Source organism: Heterodontus francisci, chromosome 19, assembly GCF_036365525.1.
Source record: "Heterodontus francisci isolate sHetFra1 chromosome 19, sHetFra1.hap1, whole genome shotgun sequence".
Taxonomy (NCBI): Eukaryota; Metazoa; Chordata; class Chondrichthyes; order Heterodontiformes; family Heterodontidae; genus Heterodontus; species Heterodontus francisci.
The window spans coordinates 64,076,095-64,103,470 of record NC_090389.1 but is presented as its reverse complement, the minus strand read 5'-3'; the positions used below and the strand labels follow the sequence as shown (position 1 = coordinate 64,103,470).

At 41.9% G+C, this 27,376-nt stretch overlaps 1 protein-coding gene across 1 annotated transcript in view; it reads right to left on the bottom strand.

The window, feature by feature from the left end:
• nup210 (nucleoporin 210) overlaps positions 1 to 27,376 on the bottom strand; it is a 122,769-nt gene that overhangs the window by 34,062 nt on the left and 61,331 nt on the right. The window contains exons 16-26 of the mRNA XM_068051797.1: positions 25,657 to 25,830; positions 25,227 to 25,419; positions 25,031 to 25,137; positions 24,754 to 24,858; positions 24,551 to 24,652; positions 21,024 to 21,152; positions 13,089 to 13,216; positions 12,779 to 12,914; positions 12,512 to 12,574; positions 8,049 to 8,228; positions 93 to 173 (exon numbers count right to left, since the gene is read on the bottom strand). Coding sequence (XP_067907898.1) covers positions 93 to 173; positions 8,049 to 8,228; positions 12,512 to 12,574; positions 12,779 to 12,914; positions 13,089 to 13,216; positions 21,024 to 21,152; positions 24,551 to 24,652; positions 24,754 to 24,858; positions 25,031 to 25,137; positions 25,227 to 25,419; positions 25,657 to 25,830 — 1,398 coding nt within the window. The remainder of the gene's footprint in view (positions 1 to 92; positions 174 to 8,048; positions 8,229 to 12,511; positions 12,575 to 12,778; positions 12,915 to 13,088; positions 13,217 to 21,023; positions 21,153 to 24,550; positions 24,653 to 24,753; positions 24,859 to 25,030; positions 25,138 to 25,226; positions 25,420 to 25,656; positions 25,831 to 27,376) is intronic.

Here is a 27,376-nt window from a genome sequence, read left to right as displayed (position 1 = left end):
TGAATTTTCATTACTGTCCTGAATATATGAACTTGCGAACTTATTCAAGAATACAGAGATATTCTGGTTTTAAATTCAGAAAATAAAATTACCAGAGTGTCAGTCTTCATTCTTGTAATGGGTGCATGAATTCTCACAGCTTTAAGCTGAACTACTTCCACTTCTACTTCATCCTTTAAGGAAATAAAATCAGTTTATATGCTAATCATACCACATTATAGAGTTGAGTGGTTAAACAAAACATTGTCATCCCTAATTTGCTACAATAGTGAAGGCTTTTGTACTAAAAGTTAAGTGGGTGAGTGCTTGCAAAGGATTTTAAAAAAAAGCTAATCACCAAAGCAAGACTTACACACTGAAGAATTCATCCACATGGCAAGCTTCAGTTAAAATGATTTATACAATACAATAGCAATATAAAATAGGGCACCACCACATATCCAAGGTCAGAAATACAACTCAAGGAGCAACATTGGCAAATATAAACTTCAGTTGTATTTGTTGTACCCCGGTTATAAAATTGCAGCAATGCTTCAATCACAAATGAGTTAGTATAAGGAGCCAAACAAGAGTTGGCATGATTACGCGTGAAAAGTAATCATAACAGTCCATGCTACAGAATCACCCCGAGTTTCCTTGGTGGGGATAAAGCAGAAAGGGTTGTCTATCTGATTTGCACTCATCTATTTTATTACCTATTTGAGCTGAAGACTATAGTGAAATGGTGGCCAGATTTAGAAGAGCTATTTGAATTCAGGAAAGATGCTGGCGCTCGATTATTCTAGCAGGATTTGTTAAGAAGGATTTACATTTATATAACATATTTCATATCCTTAAGACATCCCAAAGTGCTTACAGGCAATGAGTTACTTTTGAAGTGGTCATTATACAGGCAAACTACATACACTAACAACATGACAAATAAATGTTAGCCAGAACACTGGCTGAACACTCCAGCTATTTTTCAAATGCTTAAGAGATCTATTATAAACACTGAGGCATGAAGGCAGGGCCTCAAATTAACAACTCATCCAAAAGACAGTACCTCTGATAATGCAGTACTCCCTCAGTACCACACTGCAAGCCTAGATTATGCGCTCAAACCCTGCAGTGGGGTGTGAACCCACAATCTTATGACTCAGCAGCAAGCATGCTGACACTTGATAACTACAAGTTACTTACAGCGGTAGGGAAACTATTGGAAAAAATTCTGAGGGACAGAACTAATCTCCACTCGGAGAGGGAGGGATTAATCAGGCATAGTCAGCATGGCTTTGTTGGGGGAGGTCGTGTCTAGCAAACTTGATTGAATTTTTCGAGGAGGTGACTAGATGTGTAGTAAAGGATAAAGCAGTGATGTAGTCTACATGGACTTCAGCAAGACTTTTGATAAGGTCCCGCATGGGAGATTGGTTAAGAAAGTAAAGGCCAATGGGATCCAGGGCAATTTGGCAAATTGGATCCAAAATTGGCTGAGTAGCAGGAGGCAGGTGATGGTCGAGGGTTGTTTTTGTGAGTGGAATCCTGTGACCAGCAGTGTACTGCAGGGATCAGCGCTGGGATCCTTGCTGTTTGTAGTGTACATTAATGACTTAGACGTGAATATAAGAGGCATGATCAGTAAGTTTGCAGATGACACGAAAACTGGTGGTGTCGTAAATAGTGAGGAGGAAAGCCTTAGATTACAGAATGATATAGATGGGCTGGTAAGATGGGCAGAGCAGTGGCAAATGGAATTTAATCCTGAGAAGTGTGAGGTGATACATTTTGGGAGGACTAACAAGGCAAGGGAATATACAATGGATGGTAGGACCCTAGGAAGTACAGAGGGTCAGAGGGACCATGGCATACTTGTCCATAGATCACTGAAGGCAGCAGCACAGGTAAAGGTGGTTAGGAAGGCATATGGGATACTTGCCTTTATTAGCTGAGAGGGGGGGGGGGGGGGCGGGGACCTGATTGAGGTATACAAAATTATGAGGACCACGGATAGGTTAGATAGGAAAAAACTTTTTCCCTTCGCAGAGGGGTAAATAACCACAGATTTAAGATAAGGGGCAGGAGGTTTAGAGGGGATTCAAGGAAAAAATATTTCACCCAGAGGGTGGTTGGAATCTGGAACACACTGTCTGAAGGAGTGGTAGAGGCAGGAACCCACACAACATTGAAGTAGTATTTAGATGAGCATTTGAAACGCCATATCACACAAGGCTACAGGCCAAGTGCAGGAAAATGGGATTAGAACAGATAGGTGCTTGATGGCCAGCACAGATATGATGGGCCAAAGGGCCTGTTTCTGTGCTGTTAACTCTATGGTTCTAAGTTAAGACACAAGATCAACACTAACTGAACACTAATGCCAGCCTAACTGATTAAATAGATCAGAAGGATTCTGATAAAATAAAACAGTAATAATGGGCAAGCTCTGATGTTGTCCGTTATTTTTAACTGAAGAAGTTAAATCTTGGATGAGCTCCAAGTGTAACTGGAAATGCAGATGTGATCAGGGTCCAGATCAATCAGGACGGATGCCTGCTCACAAAACTGTCAGTTTGTTAACTGCATTATTTTTGGGGTGAGGGTAGGGAAGGTGGAGGAAAACAATACTACACCATTCCATCTAACAAACATCCCAGCAGTTTATGTTAAGGTCAAGAGAACCAGACAGGGAATAGCCGAAGTCAAGAAAACAGGCTCTGGAAGTGTGCACATAAACATGATTGCCAGTTAATGGCTCAGTTTGAAAAAATTGTTTAGAGGAATCAAAAGCGAAGAGGTCAAGGAAAACCAAGCAGCTGATTCCCTGATAGCAGAGTGAGGAAAGGAAAGGAAAATAAAACTAACAGGTGAAAAGCCAGGTCTTGGGTGGCAAGAGGGTGCCTTTGACACAATTACTTCTGCTTTGCTTTTACCAACTTAAATATAGAAAGAGATAAATAAAAAGGTAGCAGACAACCAAGGTAGCTCGAAGGATAAACCAAAGATTTGAGCTGACTGATCTGGATGAGAGACTGAAAAGCAGCATATTACATAGGGCCTGGACAGAACTACTACACATGAAGAGGAAGCAAAATAGCATTAAAGCAGATGGAATTACCAATGCATCATGCAACTTGTCAAGCAGGGTAAAGGACTGTTCTCCTAAGCACAACTGTGATAGGAGAACTTTCAGAAGTCTTAATAGCTTACATACAAGAAAGTCCAGACTGCAGAATGTGTAGCTTTTTTTTGGTTGAGCAATGGACTTTAGAACAAAAATGTACATAAAATAAGGTAATTATTTATAGTTATTTTAAGAATAAGTTTTCCCTGTCATATTGCTGCAAGGTACAAGGAGTAAAGGTGAACATACTTCAGTAAAAGGGCATTCCAAATGTTCAGTACAGATAACCTTCAAGGTACACTGAAATAAGTAGATCTTAACCTTATTTTACTTCAAGTCCAGGGAGTAAAGGTACATGCAGTGTTAAATACTGGATAAGTGTAGTGGTCCCTAGCTGTCACATTATTGCCCAGATCACTTACCAAAATAAAATTAAAATTGTCCTCATAAATCAGCAGATAGCTAAATCCCTTTCATGTCACTCACTCCCATTAGGTTGTATAAAAGTTAAAGGATTCTAAATCAAGCATGCAAATCAAAGTTAACATGCAGGTGCAGCAAACAATTAGAAAGGGAAAGGGTATGTTAACCTTTTTTGCAAGGGGTTTGGAGTACAAGAGTAACGAAGTAATGCTACAATTATATCCGGCTTTGGCGAGAACACACCTGGAGGACTGTATAAGTTTTGGTCTCCTTACGCAAGGAAAGATATATTTGCCTTGGAGGGGGTGCAACGAAGGTTCACTAGATTGATTCCTGGGACGTGAGGGCTGTTCTACGAGGAAAGGTTTAGTAGAATGGGCTCTTATTTTCTGGAGTTTAGGAGAGGTGATCGCATTGAAATGTATACAATTGTTAAAGGTTTTGACAGGGTAAATGCTGAGAGGCTGTTTTCTCTGGCTGGAGTGTCTAGAACCAAGGGTCGCCGTTTTCGGAATAAGGGATTGGACATTTTGTACTGAGATTAGGAGAAACTTCTTCACTCGGGGTTGTGAATCTTTGGAATTCTCTACTCTGGAGGGGCATGCATGCTCAATTGGTAGTATATTTAAGACTGAGATCAACAGCTTTTTGGGCACTAAAGTAATCAAGAGTATGCAGATAGGGTGCCTACCCCAGTTACTTAAGTTTGTAAACATCAGTTTATGCAAACTGCCATGATGTGTTTCTTTACTTATCCTATTAACCCCCTTTGCCTTGCACCATCACCTCTTTTGCCATTTAATCTTTCCTGCCTTCCACCCTCTCACAGACCTTCTCGTTTTTTTCCCCTCACCTCCCACCTTTCCCTGCCTATGTACTTAAAACCTGTTGTGTCTCTAACATTTTCCAGTTCTGACGAGAGGTCACCAACCTAAAACATTAACGCAGTTTCTCTCCCCATAGATGCTGTCTGACAAGTATTTCTAGCATTTTGTTTATATTTGAAATTTCCAGCATCTGTAGTACTTTGGTTTTGTAAAAGGTGGGTTGGCTTAGTGTGTTAAAGGAAAATTATGTCTCAACATGTTGCAGCCTGTGATACAAAGTCTTGAAAACAGGCAATTATGACATAACAAAATACTGCAGATGCTGGAACTCTGAAATAAAAACAAGAAATGCAAGAAATACTCAGCAGATCTGGCAGCATCTGTGGAGAGAGAAGCACAGTTAACGTTCCAGGTCAGTGACCCTTCATCAGAACTGGCAAGTATTAGAAATGCAAAGGGCAAGAGATAACAAAAGGCAAGGTATTGATAGGACAGAGGATCACGGAATAACTGACCAGAAGGACATGGAGCAAAGGCAAACGGTACATTAATGCTGCGTTGAAAGACAAAGTGTTAGTGCAGATAGAGTGTTAATTGACAGAAAAATGAACAGCCTGGCACCAAGCACAAACACGAAAAAAAAAGTGGGTAGGCACAGTAGAAACAAACTAAACAACATAGTATAACTATGTAGCTGCTAACAATTGGCTAAAAAAATTGTTTTTGAATGCAATTCACAATTACTAAAGAGCCCAGAATCTCACATTTTGGAATATGACAGAGCTTCATTAACTGCCATAATGGATCATCTCCCTCCAGTAACTAAGACAAATTGGCAAATATATTTTTTCATGACCAACAAAAAAAATTAGCAGCCCCTGCAATGAAGGTGCACCTATACAAATGCTCAGATAATCAGAAAGGAGAATCATAATGTGCATAATGGAGCTTCATCGCAGTTGAGTACATGAACATGGCCGCATTTATGTTACAATGGTACAAAGCTTTGACAAATCACAAAATCAAGAGGGAATTATAAATCATGCCAAGTGTAATGGGATTTACACTCCACCGAATTGTCCATTATATGTTCAGTCGAAATGACAATTAAAATCAATTTAAAATGTAAACTGATACCGATTCACAGATTATGGACACAAATTGCTAAAAGGGCATTTACCAAGAGATTCACATGAAAAGGTAATTAACCTCAAAGCAAGAGGGATCCAAGTAAATCTTGGGAACGGATAAGAAATTGTCTGAAGCATAGTAAAGAACAGAAACTTGGGTAGGAATTATGAAGGAATTGGGAGGAGAGGGGAAATTGGGGAATACCAAATGGAGTGCCCTGGGGCTCATCAGTGGAATTGCTACAGTTTTTAAATAGCAATGATGAAATCAAAAACTTAATGCAAATGAGTCAAATTTACAGTTGATAATCAAACAAAGGGGGGGCAATGGAATCTAAAAAGACTGCTCATAAAATGTAGAATGACTTGGATAAAATATATGTATGACAGCAGAAAAATGGCAAATGCAATTTAAGTACTACACACATGGAAAAATGGATTACATGCATTTGATGAAGTGACTCCCGACAACACAGAGCAATCGCAGATGTCATCAGTGCATGCAAACATTAGCCAGCTTGCCAGTATGAAAGCACGCAAGACGTCACCACACAATGACGTCCTCACCCCTCAATAGTTGTCTCCATTCACCTCAACAGTACCTGCTCCCTCACACCATCCCTGTTTCAATCGCCGCTTCACCCCACTCACTCCCCACCACACTGCTGCCTTCCCTCAGCCACTTGCTCCAGGCCTCCCTGCTTCACTCCTCTCAGCCACTCGCTCCCACCCTTGACGCTTCCCACCCCCCCCACCGCTCCACAGCCACTCACCCCAGACCTCGCCACTGCTCCCCCTCATCCCACACCCCTCCCCGTGGCTGATTGTTCCCCGCTCTTCACTATCCCCTACCCTGTCCCCCCACTACCCTCACACCTCCGGCCACTCAATCCCCGCTCCCCCAACCACCCCCAACCCACAGCCGCTCGCTCCTGGCCGCGCCACTTCCCTCCTCTCGGCCACTTGCTCCCACATGGCTCCGTCACCCTTTGTGGCCTGCCGGCGAACAATTGAACATGGGAGCAAGTGGCTGAGGAGGGAAGCTGCGCGGCCTGGAGCGAACGGCTGGGGGTGGGGGAGAAATGAGAAGCAGGCAGTAAGCAGCTGGAGAGCAGGTTGGGCTGGGTGGGGGGGGGGTTTGGCGGGGTGAAAGAGAGAAAGCGAGAAGCAGGCAGCGAGTAGCCGGAGGTGGGGGAGCGGCAAGGTCAGAGCGAGTGGCTCAGGGAAGGCAGCAGGGAGCGAGCGGCGAGAAGATGACTGCAGGAAGGAGCAGCGAAGAGAACCGTAATGGCAGGAGGGAGCGGTGAACTGTTGGGGATGGGATGGAAGCAGCGATGGCGACTGTTGAGGGGATTTTCGGATTGAATTTGTTTTTTCTGATAAATTGAGCAGTGCCATCTTTATTACTGGCAGCTGCCTGAAACATCGCAGTGACGTTTAAGTGGAAGAGGCTACATTTGCGCATGTGCTATAACTGTGTCAACTAGTGGTTGCATTGTCAAGTGCACCCTTTGATAAATGAGGCTGAAATTGCCAAGAATAATGCTGATGATGATCTAGGACACCTAATAAACATGATACTCTGCATGTTCAACTAAAGCGCATACTAAAATAATAGAATACAAGTCAAGAGAGATTGTTGCTGAACTGTATAGGTGATCTGGTAAGACAGCACTGTATCCGTTTCTGGTTGCTGAGAAACAGGGGAAGCATTTGACAGTGGAGGCAGTACAGAGAAGAGCCATGAGGCTGATCCAAGTGTAAAAGGATCTGAATTATGAGGAAAGATTGGAGTAACTTCATCCTCAAGAGGCAACACTCATGACGTGGTCTTGAATTATACAAGATAATTACTTTTATTTATATTCTTATAAATGAAATATTACTTATTGCAAGAGTAAGAAAAGCAGCAGAGTTTCAAATTAATAAGTAGTAAACTTCAAACTGATATTTGCAAACTTTTTCACACCGAGTAAATCAACACATGGAATGGACTTCAAGACAATTGTGGAGGTGAAAACCACTGAACAATCGGATGCTGAAATACAGAATGTAAGGTATTTGTGGATGAATGAAGATTGGCATTATGGCTATCCTTACTGGCAATTATCTTGTAATATAATCAAACTGTTTTGGGCAAAAAGTTAATTGTTTTGAATGATGATGCCACCATTGCAAAATAAAAACAAACTCCTGGTGACCACACATGATAAAACTAATAGAAAACCTGCAAGTGTAAATCCATTCAAAAATTAAATCACTTCATAACAATAAGGGCTTCAGCCATTGGTTTATAACTAGAGAACTAGAGGATCAATAAATGTTTCTGAATTGACATGCTCGATGACCGTGAATAAATTTTACAAGGATTCTCCTGTGTACCTTGGAGCAAAAGGCATCTCACATGCAAGTTCAAAGAAACACTTTTTAAAAAAATAAGTATTTAGCTAATATTTTGCTTGTAATCTGGAATAGACAAAATAAATTCAGCAGGCCTACAAAAGCTCTCAAAATTGAGGTAAAATGCATTTGAAACACATCGGATTTCATTTTCCCATCTCTTACCTGAGAGATCACCACTACTTTGCCACTTTCAGCATCAACAGCTTGAACTACGCCAGTCACTTTGCCATTTCCAACTGCAAGTCCCTTTACATGCCCAATGTTATTTACTGAAGCAAGGTTTTGATCATTTATTGAAAACATTATGTTGGACTGAGGCTGTGGACCACCTTCAGAAGTAATCTGTAACACAGTAACAGATTAAAAATTAATATCTTAGTTGAAGCATTCAGATTTTTAATGAAATGTTTTTACCATTCAACGCCTCAAACTGAAGTAAAAATACTTCAACAGGTTTTTGTTCTCAATGCTTGGATACAATAAAAATTTCAGCTTAACAATAATCATAGAAAGTTTAAGGCACAGAAAGACCACTTGGCCCATCGTATCTGTGCCGGACAAAAAAGATCCACTTATTCTAATCCCACCTTGCAGCATTTGGTCTTACGGCACTTGAGGTGCATATCCAGACTCCTTTTGAATGAGTTGAGGGTCTCTGCCTCAACTACCCTTTAAGGCAGTGAGTTCCAGACCACCACCACCCTCTGGGTGAAAAAGCTTTTCCTCATCTCCCCTCTAATCTTTCTACAAATCACTTTAAATCTATGCCCCCTGTCTTTGACCTCTCTGCTGAGGTGAATAGACCCTTCACCTCCACTCTATCCAGGTTCCTCCAAATTTTGTACATTTCAATCAGATCTCCCCTCAGCCTTCTCTGTTCCAAGGAGAACAACCCCAGCCTATCCAATCTTCCCTCATAGCTGCATTTTTCCAGTCCTGGCAACATCCTCGTAAATCTCCTCTGTACCCTCTCCAGTGCAATTACATCCTTTCTGTAATGAGGTGACCAGAACTGCACACAGTACTCAAGTTGGCCTAACCAATGAGCTGTACAGTTCCAGCATAACCTTCCTGCTCTTGTATTCTATACTTCAGCTAATAAAGGAAATGAGTCCATATGCCTTCTTAAGCACCTATTCGACCTGTTCTGCTACCTTCAGGGATCTGTGGACATTCACTCCAAGGTCCCTTACTTCCTCTGCACTTCTCATTATTTTCCCATTAACTGTGTATTCCTTAGCCTTGCTGACCCCTCCCCAAATGCATCACTTCACACTTCTCCAAGTTGAGTTCCATTTGCCATTTTTCTGCCCATCTGACCAGCCTACCAATATCTTCCTGTAGCCTACAGCTATCCTCCTCGCTATCTACCACATGACCAATCTTTGTGTCGTCTGCAAACTTCTTGATCATGCTCCCTACATTTATGTCCAAATCGTTAATATACACCACAAAAAGCAGGGGACCCAGTACTGAGCCCTGCGGAACACTACTGGAAACAGCCCTCTAGTTGCTGAAACAGCAGTCAACAAGTACCCTTTGTTTCCTGCCACTGAGCCAATTTTGCATCCACTTTGCTGCATATCCCTGGACCCCATGGGATTTAATTTTTTTTTAAACCAGTCTGCCATGTGGAACCGTGTCAAAAGTCTTGCTAAAAACCATGTAGACCACATCAACTACACTACCCTCATCTAACTTCCTTATTACTTCTTCAAAAAATTCAATCAAGTTGGTCAAGCAAGATCTTCCCGTAACAAATTTATGCTGACTTCCTTGATTAACCTGTGCCTTTCTAAGTGACAGTTTATCCTGTCTCTCAGAATAGATTCCAATAATTTGCCCACTACTGAGGTTCGACTGACGGGCCTGTAATTATTCAGTCTATCCTTCGCTCCCTTTTAAAACAGAGGTACAATGTTAGCAAATCTCCAATCCTCCGACACACCTGTATTCAGTGAGGATGGAAAATGATGGTCAGACCTTCTGCTATTTCCTCTCTTGCATCTTTTAACAGCCTAGGATACATTTCATCCGGCCCTGGTGATTTATCAACTTTTAAGGATGCTAATCCCATTAATACTTCCTCTCTCCCTATGTTTATCACATCCAATACTTCACACTCTTCCTCCTTCACTACAATATCTGCATCGTCCCCCTCTTTTGTGAAGACAGATGCAAAGTATTCATTAAGAACCATACCAATATCTTTTGCTCCTACACATAGGTTACCTTTTTCGTCTTTTATGGACCCTACTCTCTTCTTAGTTATCCTCTTACTCTTAATGTATTGATAAATCATTTTTGGGTTCACCTTGATTTTGCAGGCCAATATTCTTTCATGCCCTCTCTTTCCTTTCCTAATTTCCTTTTTGATTTCACCCCTCCACTTTCTATACTCCTCTCAGCTTTCTGTAGTATTGAGTTCTTGGTGTCAGACATAAGCTGTCCATTTCTGCCTTATCTTACCCTGTAGGTTCCTTGACATTCATGGGGCTCTAGATTTGGCCACCTCGTCCTTTTTCTTTGCGGGAACATCTTTACCCTGAACCCCTTGAATCTCCCCTTTGAATGCCTCCTGCTGTTCTGACACTGATTTACCTTCAAGTAGCTGTTTCTCGTCCTCTTTCGCTAAATCACTCCTCAGTTTAGTAAAATTGGCCTTGCCCCAATTGAGAGTTCTAACTCCTGTTCTATCTCCGTCCTTTTCCACAATTATTATTTCCATAATATTGGGGTAGTTAAAATCCCCTGTTACTGCCCTATTGTCGCACTTTTCAGAGATTTGCCTACACATCTGCTCTATCTCCCTCAGGTCATCTGCTTTATTTGCCATACTCCTTGCATTGAAATAGATACCCTTGAGCACTGCCAAACTCTTTTTCTAACCCTCATTTCCTCGGTCTTCCAAACTCATCCATTAATTTTCTGCCTTCCATTTTAAGTCCTGATTTTGTCCCAACTGATTCTACCCTCAGGTCCCCGTCCCCCTGCCACACTAGTTCAAACCCTCCCCAACAGCACAAGCAAAACGTCCCGCAAGCAACTCAGTCCCGGCTCTGTTCAGGTGCAACCCGTCTGGCCTGTACAGGTCCCACCACCCCCAGAGCCGGTGCCAATGTACCAGGAATCTGAAGTCCTCCCTCCTGCATCATCTTTCCAGCCACGCATTCATCTGTTATATCCTCCTATTTCTATACTCACATGCACGTGGCACTGGGAGTAATCCGGAGATTACTACTTTTGAGGTCCTGCTTGCTAATTTCTTACTTAGCTCCCTAAATTCTGACTGCAAGACCACATCCCTCCTTCGACCCAAGTCATTGGTTCCGATGTGGACCGCAGCTGCTCAGTGACATCCTTGACCCTAGCACCAGGGAGGCAACACACCGTCCTGAATTCACATCTGCGGCCACAGAAATGCCTGTCTGTTCCCCTGACTATTGAATCACCCATCACTATGGCTCTTCCAGTATTCCATGTAACCCCCTGTGCAGCTGAGCCACTCGTGGTGCCATGGACTTGGCTCTGGCTGCACTCCCCAGGTGAAGCATCATTTTCCTCAGTATTCAGAATGAATACCTGCTGGAGAATGAGATGCACTCTGGGGTCTCCTGCACTACCTGCCTGATTCTTTTTGACTGTTTGGTGGTCACCCATTCCCTCTGTCCCTACATACTCTTAAGCTCTGGGGCAACCACATCTATAAACATGCTATCCACATAGCACTCATCCTCATGTGTACTGCAGTGTCGCCAGCTGCCGCTCAAGTTCCAAAACCCGGAGCTCAAGCTGCTTCAATTGACGACACTTCCTGCACAAATGGTTCTCCAGGATACAGGAAGCATCCTGGAATTCCCACATCGCACAGGAGGTGCACTCACGAGGTTGAAGCAACCCTGCCATTCCTTTATTAGTTGACCCTTTGCTACTGCTAAAAAAAAAACCTTAATACTACAACACCTTAGAATTAATAAAACCTTAGTACTGATAAATCCTGCAAAAAAAAAAATACAGTTCACTAGTTAAAATGAACCTTACTCCAAAAAAAAAAAACAGCTACTCACTTGTTCCTTATTAAGCTATTAATCGGAGCAGTTTTCTCATTATTAATTTGTAGTACAAGAATGGCATTAGGAATGCTGGGGAGAGGTATTTTCCACTGCCATTTGATATTTACTATGAACAAGTGAAAATCTTCTGAAAGTGAATATCAAGAATTCCTTCATCTGACTGTTGAAACCAGTGCTCCTCTGCATATTGGTTTTGGGCAGGCATACAATTTTTTTTAATACTTTAAGTGCAAACAAGTTGTAGTTTTATGGTCATATGTGACAGCATGAAGTATTCATGAACATATTCCAATTTAGAGACCAATATTCATAGAACTTCTGATTAATAAAATTGCAGGGAAATTATGTTTGGCTGACATTTTAACAATAGATTCATCAATATCAAAATGAATATTCATCAAAAACAAATGAGGAAAAAGGAGATCATATTTTGATACTGTACTGCCAATGGACTTTGGGGAACTGAATTCAACGTCTTTCAACAGATGGTAATCATTACTTCAGCAGGGTTTTTAAATGATTAGAAGCAATTGCATTCTGAACACAATGTACCTGCATCATTGCGCCCACAATGAGTGTTACTTTTCTTGGAATCAAGCGAAAGGGATGAAATACCTACAGAACAGAAACAAATCAAGATTTAAAGTGCATTGATTTTGAGACCGAGATGACACCAGAAATCTTTTCCTAATTTTTAACATTTACAATATCAGCTTTTGAATATTTCTGCACGTCAGTTCTGTGGTTTTTAAACAACATTGGAAAAATTAGGCATTTTGAATTATTTGTAGTTAGTAGAGGGAAAATGCTCAAACTTACTTCTATTTGCTGAGGTGCAGAACTTAGCTTTTTGCCATCCTTGCTCGCTACAGTTGCTGTCAAACTGGTCTGTCCTACTGCGTTACCCTGAACTGTAAAGCTTGCAGTGTAATCATCAAGGATTTCATCAAGTGGCCTAAAACAGGAAGTATTTGTTCAAAAAATAACCGCATACAAATCAAGCACTTAAATGGTTAAGAATGAAAAATGCGTCAGCAACCCAACAGGGACATCAGTGGAGCACTGCATCTAATCAAAGGTTAAAGAGACTGAGCTATTCATTCTTTCAAAGCTGAAAAAGGTTACTTACTCTAAAGCAAGTATTTGCGAGGCCGCTTTCAGCTTTAAATTCATAAATTGGAAGTATTTAGAAAAGAAAGGTTTTTTTGAATAATCCAGTACTCGCACATAGGCTTTAACCGTGTTACCAATTTCCACCTGTGGAAGACAAAATTATGAAAATACTTCACATTAAAGATTTAGATACACCAGGTAAATTTGAAGAAATTATGGACACTTTTAGAAGCAATGGGCTTTCCTGGTAACTTATTGCACAAGCCAATCAAGCTTTATGTAAAACTAAGCTCAATATTAGTTTTTTTCTCATAACTTCTGATTCTGAGGATTCCCAGTTTTTTGCCTCTATGCTCTCACGAGCAATAATATCCTTATAAGGTGATCACAAGGGCACAGAATACTCAAGATGAGAAAAGCAAAATACTGTGACTGCTGAAAAAAATTGAAATTAGAACAAAAAATGTTGCAAATGCTCAGCAGGTCTGGCAGCATCTGTGGAGAGAAAAACAAAAGATAACGTTTCAGGTCGATGACCTTGCCAACGAAAGTTCATCGACCAGAAACGTTAATGATTTTTCACTCTCCAGAAGGACAGCTGGGCGGGACAGCGCGCATGCCCGAGGGCACTGCGAGAACAGCGGGAGGAGAGAGAGCGCGCACATGCGTGAGAGCGTGAAAGAGGGAGAACTGCGAGAACAGCACAAATGATCCAAAAGCATAGCAGGGATAAAGAGAGGAGAAAAAAAAAATTGAGGAGTGTAGTTACAGGAAAGCAGGTAAGTGATTGGTGGGGGAGCATTTCTCTTTTTCACTCTCTAAACTGGGCAGTTTATCAAATTAGGTGCTGGGAAATTAATAACCTCAAATCAGGGTAAGTACAACAGTGAGTCAATTAATAAGTATCAGCACAGAGCATGTCAAGAGGTATTAATTAAAATTAATTGTTTAAACAAGGTACCAGATTGATTTGAAACAAGGGAAGAGCTTTTGTTTGAAGATCATGTATCGGCAGCTGCAACCTGTTGCTTGTAATTCCTGCACCATTAGTGAATTTCAGGACACTTCATGCGTCTTGGGCAAACACATGTGTAGGAAGGATTTCGGTGCTTGAGGGGCAGCTGGAGTCACTGCGGAGCATCAGGGAGCAATAGCATTCCGGGATCATACCTTCCAGGAGGTGGTCACCACAAAGGCAATAAGAGTTCAGGTTACGAGGTGGGTGGCCACCTGGAACACGAGGAACAGGCAGGAGGTGCAGGAATCTTAAGGGTGTGTGCCACACTCAAACAGATACTCAGCTTTGGAGACTGCTGAGAACGATGTTACCCTGAATAAGAGCAGTCCAGACCATGGCACCAATGGGACTTCACAGGAGGAAGTAGCAAAGTGTTGAAATGCGGTTGTTCTAAGAGATTTTATGATTTTTTTTTTAGATTTAGAGATACAGCACTGAAACTGGCCCTTCGGCCCACCGAGTCTGTGCCGACCATTAACCACCCATTTATACTAATCCTACACTAATCCCATATTCCTACCACCTCCTCACCTGTCCCTATATTCCCCTACCACCTACCTATACTCATGACAATTTATAACAGCCAATTCACCTATCAACCTGCAAGTCTTTTGGCTGTGGGAGGAAACCGGAGCACCTGGAGGAAACCCACGCAGACACAGGGAGAACTTGCAAACTCCACACAGGCAGTACCCAGAATTGAATCCGAGTCGCTGGAGCTGTGAGGCTGCGGTGCTAACCACTGCGCCGCCCAACTCCATAGTCAGGGGGCAGACATGTATTTCTGAAGCAGTCATAGTGAGTCCCACATGATGTGTTTCCTCACTGGTGCCAGAGTAAAGGACATCATGGAAAGGGTGCAGGATATTCTGCAGGGGGAAGGGAGTGAGCCAGAAGTTGTGGTACATATTGGTACCAAAGACATAGCAAGGGCAGGTATTGAGGCCCTACTTTCAGATTTTCAGGAGCTAGGGAGGAGGTTGAAAAGTAGTGAATTCTGGACTACTCTCAGTGCCACACACTAGCAAGTGTAGAAATAGGAAGACAGGAAGGATCAATGCCTGACTTGAAGCATGGTGCAGGAAGGAGCACTTCAGATTCTTGGGGCAGGAGGCACCTATTCAAAAAAGGGACAGGTCACACCTCAACAGGAGTGGGACCAATGTCCTCATGGGGAGGTTCACTAGTGTGGTTGGGGAGGGTCTCAAATAAATTGGCAGGGGGATGGGCACCAGCATATAGAAGTAGAAAAGAGGAATAAAGGTGCATAATGAGAGAGTTATGGATAGTACTAGAGAAGGAAGTCGTTCCAGATTAGATAGGAGCAGACTGAGAAGAGCTACGAGGAATGCAAAGACAGGATTACAATGCATGTATGCAAACACACAAAGTGTGGTGAGCTACAAACACAAATAGCAGTATGGGCAGTAGTGTCAATAACGGAAGCGTGGCTTAAAAATGGAGAGGACTGGGTGCTTAATATACAAGGATATCAAGTGTTCAGGAAAGAGCAAGGGGGGGAAAAAAAGCTGGAGTGGCAGTACTGATTAGAGAAGATACTGTAGTGTTGGCAAGAGGGCATGCCCTTGAGGGAGCATGGACAGAGTTCGTTTAGTTAGAATTGAGAAACAAAAAGGGTATGATCACACTACTGAGGGTATTCTATTGACCTACAAGTAGTAAAAGAGAGACAGAGGAGCAAATCTACAGGGAAATCATAGAGATGTGCAAGAACTGCAGATCAGTGATATTGACAGACTTTAATTACCCAAATATTAATTGGGATAATTGTAGAGTAAAGGGAAAGGAGGGGGAAGGCATTTCTGGATTGCATTCAGGAGAACGTCCTTGATCAGTATGTTCACAGCCTAACTAGACAGGAAGCACTGCAATCTGGGGCTGGGAAATGAGATGGGCCAAGTGTTTGCAGGGAAGCACTTGGGTAACAGAGACCATTGTATCATAAGGATTAAACTAGCAATGCAGAAAACAATAAATAGGTAGAACAGCTAGATTGGAAGAGGACTAATTTCAACAAGAAGGGGTCTAGCCAGGATTAAACGGAACCAAAGACTGACAGGAAAAACTCAGTACATTCCAACAAGGGCGAAAGGTACAAGAACCAAAAACAGGGCTCCTTGGATGATGAGGGAGATAGAGATTATGATGAAACAAAAAAAGGGTGCATGATTGGTGAATTCTTCAAGTGAGAACCAGGCCATATATAATAAGTTGAGGGGGGAGGAAGAGGAAAATAAGACTAGCAAAGAGAGAACACGAGAATAGAATGGCAGTCAACATAAAAGGGAACCCAAAAATTTTCTACCGGCATGTAAATACTAAGCAGGTGGTAAGAGGTGGAGCAGGACCTATTAGGGACTAAGAGGGTAAAATATGCTTAGCAGCACAGGGCAAGGCTAGAACACTTAGAGTACTTTGGAGCAGTGTTTACTAAAGAGGAGGAATCTGGCAAAATACCAGTAGAAATGGAGAGAGTAAAGGCAATGGATTGGGTAAAAATGGAGAGGGAGATGGTACTGGAAAGGCTGGCTCTGCTTAGGGTAAACAGGCCACCTGGTCTGGATAGCTAGCATCCCAGGTTGCTAAAAGAAGTGGGGATGGAGATAGCTTAAGGGCTTGCCGTAATCTTCCAATCTTCCCTTGATATTGGGGAGGTGCCAGAGGATTGGGGAGTGGTAAATGTGACATCCTTATTCAAGGGTTTAAGGACAGTCCTAGCAACTACAGGCCAGTTCGCTTAACATCAATGGTGGGTAAGATTTTAGAAACAATAAATCAGAGAAAAAAAAAAATCAGACACTTGAAGAGGTTTGAGTTAAGGATAGCCAGCACAAATTTATAAAAGAAAGATCATGCTTGACTAATCTAATTGAATTTTTTGAACAGATGGCTAATGAAGGAAATGCAGTGGATGTTGTCTATATTAGATTTTAAGAAAATGTTTCACAAAGTACCACATAAAAGGCTGGTTAATAAAATTGAGGCTGATGGAATAAGAGGGTCAGTGTTCAATTGGATAAAAAAATTGACTCAAGGACAGAAAATTGAATCATAGTAAATAGTTGTTTTTCAGACTGGAGGACGGTAGACAGTGGTGTTTCCCATAGGTCAGTGGTAGGACCACTGCTATTGTGGCTTTATATAAATGACTTGGATCTTGGAATACAGAGTGGAATTTCAACATTTGCCGATACCAAACTTGGAGGAGTGACAAACACTGAGAATGATACAAGCTGCTGCAACAGGACATAGATAGGCTAGCAGAATGGGCAGACAAGTGGCAGATAGATTTAATACAGACAAGTGTGAGGTGATGCATTTTGGTAGAAGGGATAGGGTTAGGCAATACAGACTTCTGGCATAGTTCTAAAGAGTATGCGGGAACAAAGGGACCTGGAGGTGCATCTGCATCGATCTTTGAAGGTGGCAGGACACAGAGTCGTTAGCAAAGCATATGGGATCTTGGTCTTCATAGAGGCATAGAGTACAAAAGCAGGGAAGTTATGCTGAACTTTATAAAGCTCTGGTTAGACCCAAACTGGAGTACTGCATCCAGTTCTGGTCACCACACTTTAAACAAGATGCGAGTGTCCTTGAGGGTGCAGAGGGGATTTAGCAGAATGCTTCCAGGGATGGGGGATTTTAGTTACAAATTTAGGCTGGAAAAGCTGGGGTACTTCTCCCTGGAGGCAAGGAGATTGAGGGGAGTTTTGACAGAGGTGTACAAGATTATGACAGGCATAGGTAAGTTAGACAAGGAAAAATAGTTCCCACCACCTGATGGTACAAGGGCAAGGGACACAGATTGAAGGTTTTGGGCAAGAGATGCAGGGGGAAATGTGAGGAACTTTTTTTTTTAACGCAACCAGTGTAATGACCTGAAACTCGCTGTCCATGAGGGTGGTGGAGGTGGAGACAATGATTTCAAAAGGAAACTGGATAAACACTTGAAGGAAATAAACTTGCAGGATTGTGAAGATCAAGTAGGGGAGTGGAACTGACTGGACTTCTCGGCAGAGAACCGGCGTGGACTCGATGGGAGAAATGGCCTCCTTCTATGCCGTAAACGACTATTGTTCACTGAGTAGACTATTTGTCTACTAATATCCATTATAAGCCCACCGACTCCCACAGCTACCTCGACTACACTTCTTCACACCCTACCTCCTGTAAGGACTCCATTCCATTCTCCCAGTTTCTCCGTCTCCGACGCATCTGCTCTGATGATGCTACCTTCCATGATGGTGCTTCTGATACGACCTCCTTTTTCCTCAACAGAGGATTCCTCCCCACTGTTGTTGACAGGGCCCTCAACCGTGTCTGGCCCATTTCCCGCACCTCAGCCCTCAACCCTCCCCCTCCCTCCCAGAACTGTGACAGGGTTCCCCTTGTCCTCACTTTCCATCCCATCAGCCTCCATATCCAAAGGATCATCCTCCGCTATTACCGCCACCTCCAGCGTGATGCCACGACCAAACACATCATCCCCTCCCTTCCCCTATCAGCATTCCGAAGGGATCGTTCCCTCCGCGACACACTGGCCCACTTCTCCATTACCCCCACCACCTCGTCCCCGTCCCATAGCACCTTCCCCTGCAATCTCAGGAGGTGTAATACCTGCCCATTTACCTCCTCTCTCCTCATTATCCCAGGCCCCAAACACTTTCAGGTGAAGCAGCGATTTACTTGTACTTCTTTCAATGTAGTATACTGTATTCGCTGCTCACAATGTGGTCTCCTCTACATTGGGGAGACCAAGCGCAGACTGGGTGACCGCTTTGCGCAACATCTCCGCTCAGTCCGCAAGCAGGACCCTGAGCTTCCGGTTGCTTGCCATTTCAACACTTCCCCCTGCTCTCATCTCTGTCCTGGGATTGCTGCAGTGTTCCAGTGAACATCAACGCAAGCTCGAGGAACAGCATCTCATCTACCGATTAGGCACACTACAGCCTGCCGGACTGAACATTGAGTTCAATAATTTCAGAGCATGACAGCCCCCCATTTTACTTTCATTTTTAGTCGTTTTTTCTTTTTTTTACATTTTTTACAATCTTTTTTTTTTGCAATTATTTCATTTCATCTTAGTTTGTTCAGTTTGCTTACTCATTGTTTTTTATTCATGTTTGCACTTGCTGCTGTTCAATCTTCAGTCCGTTAACACCTCAACTGTTCTAATGCTTTGTCTTTCAACACACCATTAACATACTGTTTGCCTTTGCTCCATGACCTTTTGGTCAGCTATGTGGCCTTGTCCAATCGACACCTTCTCCTTTGTTATCTCTTGCCCCACCCCCACCTCACTTGCTTATAACCTGTGACATTTCTATTGTTTGTCAGTTCCGAAGAAGGGTCACTGACCCGAAACGTTAACTCTGCTTCTCTTTCCACAGATGCTGCCAGACCTGCTGAGTGGTTCCAGCATTTCTTGTTTTTATTTCAGATTTCTAGCATCCACAGTATTTTGCTTTTATTGTTCACTGAGGCCTGATTAATGACTTACGCAAATATAATGTGCCCTCATTTATACTTCATCCCTCTGCTAATACAGTCTTCGTTTATTGTGAAGCATTACTGTTAGACCTCTCACAATAATTTGTTTGGTTTCTTTCTCCCTTACTAATTATAAACCTATTGGTTTCTCTTTAAAAAGCTGCTCTATAGTACAACATAGCTCAGTTTTAACAGCAAGGTGAAAGGGTTATAATCTGCATTTTTTTTCATGAAACAGTTCAGATAATGTGCTGAGATGGGAAGACAGCACTTTATAAAATGATGTTAAATTCAATAGAAATAAATGCAACTATTTTGAAGTTTTTAGAATGTAGTCAGAACATCTCAATTATAATTCGCAAAACACATTCTAAAACTCTAAAAAAAATTATAGCACAGAAGACCATTTGGCCCATCAAGTCTGCATCTATTTGCTAGAGCACTAGAGCAATCCATTAATCCTACTATAACAGAAGTGCTGGAAATGCTCAGGTCAGGCAGCATCTGTGGAGGAAACAGCATTTCAGGTCGATGACCTTTCTAATTCCGTTATTCCCATTTACACCTCCCTGAGATACATTTTTTATAAAAACTGGTCCCATTATAATTGTTATTTAATTTCTCCTACATTCCACCCCATCACAGACCTTCCTTTATTTTCTTCACCACCACCCCCCACTCCTTTCCCTGCCTTTGCATTTACTTAAAACCTGTTACATCTCCAACTTTGTCCAATTCTTCCTGACCTGAGTATTTCCCACATTTCTGTCTTTATTTTGGATTTCTAACATCCAGTGTTTTGCTTTTCCATAAATGCAACAGCCCTGCTCTCTCCCCATAATTTTTCATGTTCCTCCATTTAAAATATGGATCCAATTTTCCCTTAAAGGATGCAATGGTTTCTTTACCACAGAGAATAGCTGAGACAAACATTTCATGCTCAAACAGCACATTAATGTAAAGAAATTTCTCCTAATGGCTTTCCTCACTCACTGAGAACTGATACATTTTTCTCTGCTTGTGGAGACAGCAATAGGTATTCCCAAGTCACCCTATCAAAATCCTTGACAGTTTTACAAATTCTGTTAAATCTCCTTTTAGCCTTCTCTGCTTCAGTGGAATTAATCTTTATATTGTACATTTCTTCCCATAACTATAGTTTCTCATCTCTATCATTTAGTTAAATCTACACTTTATAATCTCCATGGTTTTAATGCCTTTTCTATAATGGGCTGCCCAAACTTTAACTGTGATGTAACCATTACCTTGCACAAATTGAAGTTTACTTCTTTGCTTTTATATTTATTATCTTAATTTATTAAACTCAACATTTTATTAACTTTTATGGCTTACCTACCTGCACTTTCAAGAAAAATAGAAACCAAAATATTTCAACCATTAAGCTACTGTCATTCAACCAACCTTATCCACAACTCGTACATACAACTCCAATATGTCAGACACATGTACTTCGGCTCTAGCAGGCCCCAAAAAAGCAAGACACAAATCATGGACTAAAACCGTTAGAATTCCTGGATGAATTGGCTGCACCTGTTTAACAGAGAAAAAAAAAGTTTTGCAGATTGTGTAATTTGAGAAACTCATGTCAGCCTGAAACTACTAGGGCACATGGACTGTAAACGCCAGTGACCTACACTACCGACTTTGCCAGATTACGCAGGATTAGTGAAAAGTCATTCAACTTGCATGGACCCAGCCAATGTCCCTGTCACAAGGGACATCCTCAATGCCTCCTTACATTTGGAGACCACAAAATTCAACATTTGTGGTCAAGGTGGGAGGGGAAGAGAGAAAAGTTAATTCTTCCTTCCCCGTTTGTCCTGCCTATGCCACCAACAATCCTCTGCCACAGGGGCCACTCTGAATTGTGCCGTAACATTTTCTTGAGGGGTCAAGCATGGTCTTTGTGTGAACTTCCCCCACAACATGGCGTATTTATTCACCAACGTACACTGGATTGTTCTAAGGCTGTAGATGTGGCAATTTCCAGCATAGGGAGTTGCTGCCCTTACCCCACACCTCCGTTTGTGGTGGTATTTGGGGCGTGAAGGCTTTGCTCCCAAACAAAGCCACAGGAAGCTCCAGCCTATGTCCAAGACTCAACATATCCATGTTTTTATACAAGTTTTGGCCATGCTACCTGGTGGCATTGCTAATGTTAAATAGACGAATAAAATTTAAAAGAATTTTAGGCCTAAAATGAAATTTTGTCATTACATGGGAATGAGTCACAGGAGTATAACTGAATGGGTTCTGACTAAGCCATAAACCACAGGAACAAAATTTATGCATCTATAGGAATCCAGTTGAATTATGGTTTTTGATCCACAGCCACAGATATTACTTTATAATGTAATGGGATAAAGAACATTTTTAATGTATTCTTTTCCTCACCCCAAGTTCCGAGACAATTTGGAGATACTACAGAATATTGCAATGCCATTCTGCAATTTTTCCTTGGCAGTGATGAAATCACCAATTTTAGTTTTGCTCGTCTTCATGCTACTTGATCCTCCTCCTATGAGAGATGTTGGCACAATGTTCGAGGTACTTCTGATCTGACATTTAACAGTAGGTCTGCAAGCTACAAAAATCTAGACCTCCTTTCAATAGTTATGTTTGGAGCCTGCTTCATTTTACTTGAACTCAAAGCCAGACTTACTGCTCCAAAACAACCTGCTAGTCAGCTAGTACCTAATCACACAGGAACAAAAAAAAAAAGTGCCAATTCCAGCTGTGTTAAATTCAGAGACTTGTTGGCCAAACCTGTGACTGTTGGCCATGTGCATCGCAGAGCCTGGACGCAAGCTAAATTATTGGGTGCCTTGGAAATGCAACAGAGTTGTGCAATTCCACATTTCTGAAAGTAAGCAGCTTTTAGAAAACTATTAGTGCAAGACATAAAAGATGATATTATTTGGCTGAGGGTAGTTCATGGTTTTAAAAAATTGCTTTATAAAGTTCATCTAAAAACCTAGTTTACTGACTATAATGCTAATATAAAATATATATATTGCTCAAGAATATTCTGCTCAAGGGAAACTCAATGTTCTGAAATTTACCATCCAAAGCTCCAAATATTTTAGTATTGCTGAAAAAAAAAGAGACATGCTGTTGAAGCTTTTTCACCTTGCACTCATCAGGACAGACGAAGAATGCCAAATTTTAAAGGGAACAATTTATACTGCATGAGAAAAGCGTGCTGATTGGTCGAAGCGTTGCCACGGAGAATGCACCAGGGAACTATTGTCCCCCCAAGCTTTTGTTAAATGCAAAAAATGCGCAATGCCTGGACAGATTCCTTTTGCCTGCAAAAGACAGGTTCCTGCATCTGTAGCTTCTGGCAAGTGTAAGTGCACCACATTGCGAGCCCGACTGATGATCTTAAATTGGTTGTCTTAGCACACTCGGGATTGTTCAGCAAGTGCTGTCCAATTGCAGAATCACATCTAAACATCAGACTTCAGGCAGGATCGGTGCTGGGTCCCTTGCTGTTTGTAGTGTACATTAATGATTTAGATGTGAATACAGGAGATATGATCAGTAAGTTTGCAGATGACATGAAAATTGGTGTTGTCGTAAATAGTGAGGAGGAAAGCCTTAGATTACAGGACGATATAGATGGGCTGGTAAGATGGGCAGAACAGTGGCAAATGGAATTTAATCCTGAGAAGTGCGAGGTGATGCATTTTGGGAGGACTAACAAGGCAAGGGAATATACAATGGATGGTAGACCCTAGGAAGCACAGAGGGTCAGAGGGACCTTGGTGTACCTGTCCATATATCACTGAAGGCAGCAGGACAGGTAGATAAGGTGGTTAGGAAGGCATATGGGATACTTGCTTATATTCTATGCCTCGGCTAATACAAGAGTAGGGAGGTTATGATGGAGCTGTATAAAACGCTAGTTAGGCCACAGCTGGAGTACAGTGTACAGTTCTGGGCACCACACTATAGGAAGGATGTGATTGCACTGCAGAGGGAGCAGAGGAGATTCACCAGGATGTTGCCTGGGCTGGAGCATTTCAGCTATAAAGAGAGACCGAAAAGGCGAGGGTTGTTTTCCTTAGAGCAGAGAAGGCTGAGGGGAGATATGATTGAGGTATACAAAATTATGAGGGGCATAGATAGGAAGAAACATTTTCCCTTAGTGGAAGGGTCAATAACCAGAGGGCATAAATTTAAATTAAGGGGCAGGAGGTTCAGAGGGGATTTGAGGAAAAAGAATTTCACCCAGAGGGTGGTTGGAATCTGGAACGCACTGCCTGAAGGGGTGGTAGAGGCAGGAACCTCTGTATTTGGATGAGCACTTGAAACGCCGTAGCATACAAGGCTATGGGCCAAGTGCTGGAAAATAGGATTAGAATAGTTAGGTGCTTGATGGCCGGCATAGACACAATGGGCCCGTTTCTGTGCTGTATAATTATGATTCCATGACATCGTGTTGAGTTTTCCAAATATGGGCTGGTTGAGTCCAATCAGTACTCTGCCTATTGTGAACAGTCAAAGGGACACGCTGTTTGATACGATCGACCAGTCCTTGGGACGTATGGCCTATGTACTTGGCATTACACTGGCACTGGAATTTATATACCACATTACTCATTTGTGTGGAAAGAACGTCATTTTGGCTTGACGGCAGCATCCTGTTAATGGAAAATACCACTTGTGTTTCCTCCTGCATAGTTACTCCCTTTGAAATTTGGCATTCTTGCACTTGTCCTAATGAGTGCAAGACAAAAAAGCTTTGACAGAAAGTCTTTTTTTCAGCAATACAAGTATTTTACATATCTCCAACCACTGCATTTTCAGCTATCCAGTTCTTGAAGACTACATAACAGATAAATTCTACTGCAAAGTGCCAAGAACATACTGGAACTTTATTCCGCACCCCCCCCGAAAGTATTATACAGATAATATTCACTCACCTGAGCAATGCCCTGGGCCTCCTGATAAATGACTTTTGCTAGATTTGTTGCAGTCGTATTAATGAAAAAGTATCCCGATCCTTCCTTGAGCAAAAGCTCTGCCTTTTAGACAGAAAGATTGAAAGCTTTTAATGGTAATAAATATGTTTTGTAAAGCAGATCCTATTTGACCATGCATCCCAAAATAATTAATATATTTTTACCTTAACGTTAGGATGGTTGTAAATGGTGATGTTATCTGGGATGACTTTAACATCTTCCACAAGCAACAACTCAATTGTAGCAGATGCAGGTATTAATGGATCATACTGTTACAAAGAAGTACCAAACTAAGTTAGAATGCTCATTACATTACAATTCAGTCAGAAGTTAAAATGATCACAACACAGTTTAAGATTTAAATTACTTTTTTCACATACTCAAACAAATCCAATTACCCAAGCCTGCACTAAGTTGCTTTAATCTAACTACTTGACATACCCTAGATTTAACTTTAGCTGCATTAAGATGATCCTGCAGGTAGCCTATTGCAGTTGCTGTGATAGAAGTAGTCCCTGATTCGTGATGAACCAACACAGTTTGCAAACCTAATAAAACAAAATAAAATGCAGAGTCAAAATAAGTGAACTATTCAACTTTTGCAATATAAACCATCTGATTTTAATCAAATCAATACCATGTTGCTTCTTTTGTCCATTTCCATAATCTTTGTCATTCATTTGCAATGGCATACTGAGTTCGATGCTGGCTAGGGAAAGTTTTGATGATTCCCAGATAATGCTAAGGGAAGAAAAGTTGTCAAATCTGCGCCCTTGCTGGTCATATGCTACCAAGTCAAGGACTGGGTTACGATAGTTTGACACAGGAACCTAGAAGAGAAGCAGTACCATGAGAATATGAAGAAATATTGAGTTTTTTAACAAATTGAAATCATTGAAGGTACTAAACTAAAGGAAAATTCTCAATTAAAAACAATTGACTTGAAATACTTGAAGCAACTACATAAAGAGTCTTACCCGAACAGGGTAAATATTTTAGAAGTACGGCACAAAAAAGTACAAGGAATTTTAATGTTACAAATTTAGAATACAGCTAATTAGACATACCACTTGTTTATTTTGTTGAAGCAAAGGACAGGATAGGTCCAGCTGAGGACTCAGATACACAGGAGCCAATGTGAGCCTGGACGGAGGGGCACAAATAAACTTGACAACAGCTGGTTCTACTGCAGGGAAGGAATTTTTTAAACTTGGTTTGTTCCCAACTGTCAAAGCCAAAACCTAAAGGAGAAAAAAGTATATACAATATATAGTTTGAAGAAACAAACATCAACAAATATGCCAATACAACATCCCAAAATGTCAGCGCTAGGGTGAAAAACAGCCAAATTTAACTCCAAAACTGAAGGAAAACAATGGGTTTTCTAATTCAAGTACCAGGAAAACTAGTACAGAAAGTAATCAGATCTATTAAATTCATCATAGTTTGTATGTAGTAAGTTTTTTTTAAAAAATTCATTCATGGGATGTGAGCATCACTGGCAAGGCCAGCATTTATTGCCCACCCCGAATAGCCCTCAAGAAGATGATGGTGAACCGCCTTCTTGAACCTTTGCAGTCCATATGGTGTCGATACAGCCATACTGCTGTTAGGGAGGGAGTTGTGGAATTTTGACCCAGCGACAAAGAGCAGCAATAGTGCCAAGTTAGGCTGGTGTGACTTGGAGGGGAACCTGCAGGCGCTGGTGCTGCTCTTGTTCTTCTAGGTGATAGAGTTGTGGGTTTCTAAGCTGCTGTTGAAGGTGCCTATGCGAGTTGCTGCAGTGCATCTTGTAGATGGCACACACTGTATACCAGTGGAGGGAGTGAATGTTTGAGGTGGTGGAAAGGGTGCCAATCAAGCAGGCTGCTTTGTCCTGGATGTGTCCAGCTTCTGGAGTGTTGTTGGAGCTGCATTCATCCAGGCAACAGGAGTATTCCATCACACTTCTGATTTGTGCCTTGTAGATAGGTGAACAGGCATGGGAAGACAAGAGGTGAGTTACTCACCGCAGAATTCACAGCTCTTCTGGCCACAGTATGGCTGGTCCAGTTAAGTTTCTAGTCAATGGTAACCCCTAGGACACTGATGGTGGGGGATTCAGCAATGGTAATGCCATTGAATATCAAGGGGCGATGGCTAGATTCTCTCTTGTTGGAGATGGTCATTGCCTGGCCCTGTAAGGCATGAATGTTACTTGCCACTTATCAACCTAAGCCTGAATATTGTGCAGGTCTACTGCATCTGAACACAAGTTGCTTCAGTTTCTGAGGAGTTGCGAATGGTACTGAACACCTGTGCAATTATCAGCAAACATCCTCGCTTCTGACCTAATGCTGGAGGGAAGGTCATTGATGAAACAGTTCAAGATAGTTGGGCCTGGGACACTGCCCTGAAGAACTCCTGCAGCACTGGGGGCTGAGATGATTGACTTCCAACAACCATAGCTATCTCCCTTTATGCTAGGTATCAATACAACCAGTAGAAAGTTACCCCCCCAATTCCCACTGAATTCAATTTTGCTCGCATTCCTTAATGCCACCTTGATGTCAAGGGCAGTCGCTCTCACCTCACCTCTGGAATTCAGCTCTTATGTCCATATTTGGATCAAGGCTGTAATGAGGCCTGGAGCAGAGTGCTCTTGGCAGAACCCAAAGTGGGCACCGGTGAGCAAGTTATTGTCGAGTAAGTGCCGCTTGATAGCGCTGTTGATGACACCTTACATCGCATTACTGATGATTGAGAGTAGACTGATCGGGTGGCAATTGGCTACATTTGATTAGTTTT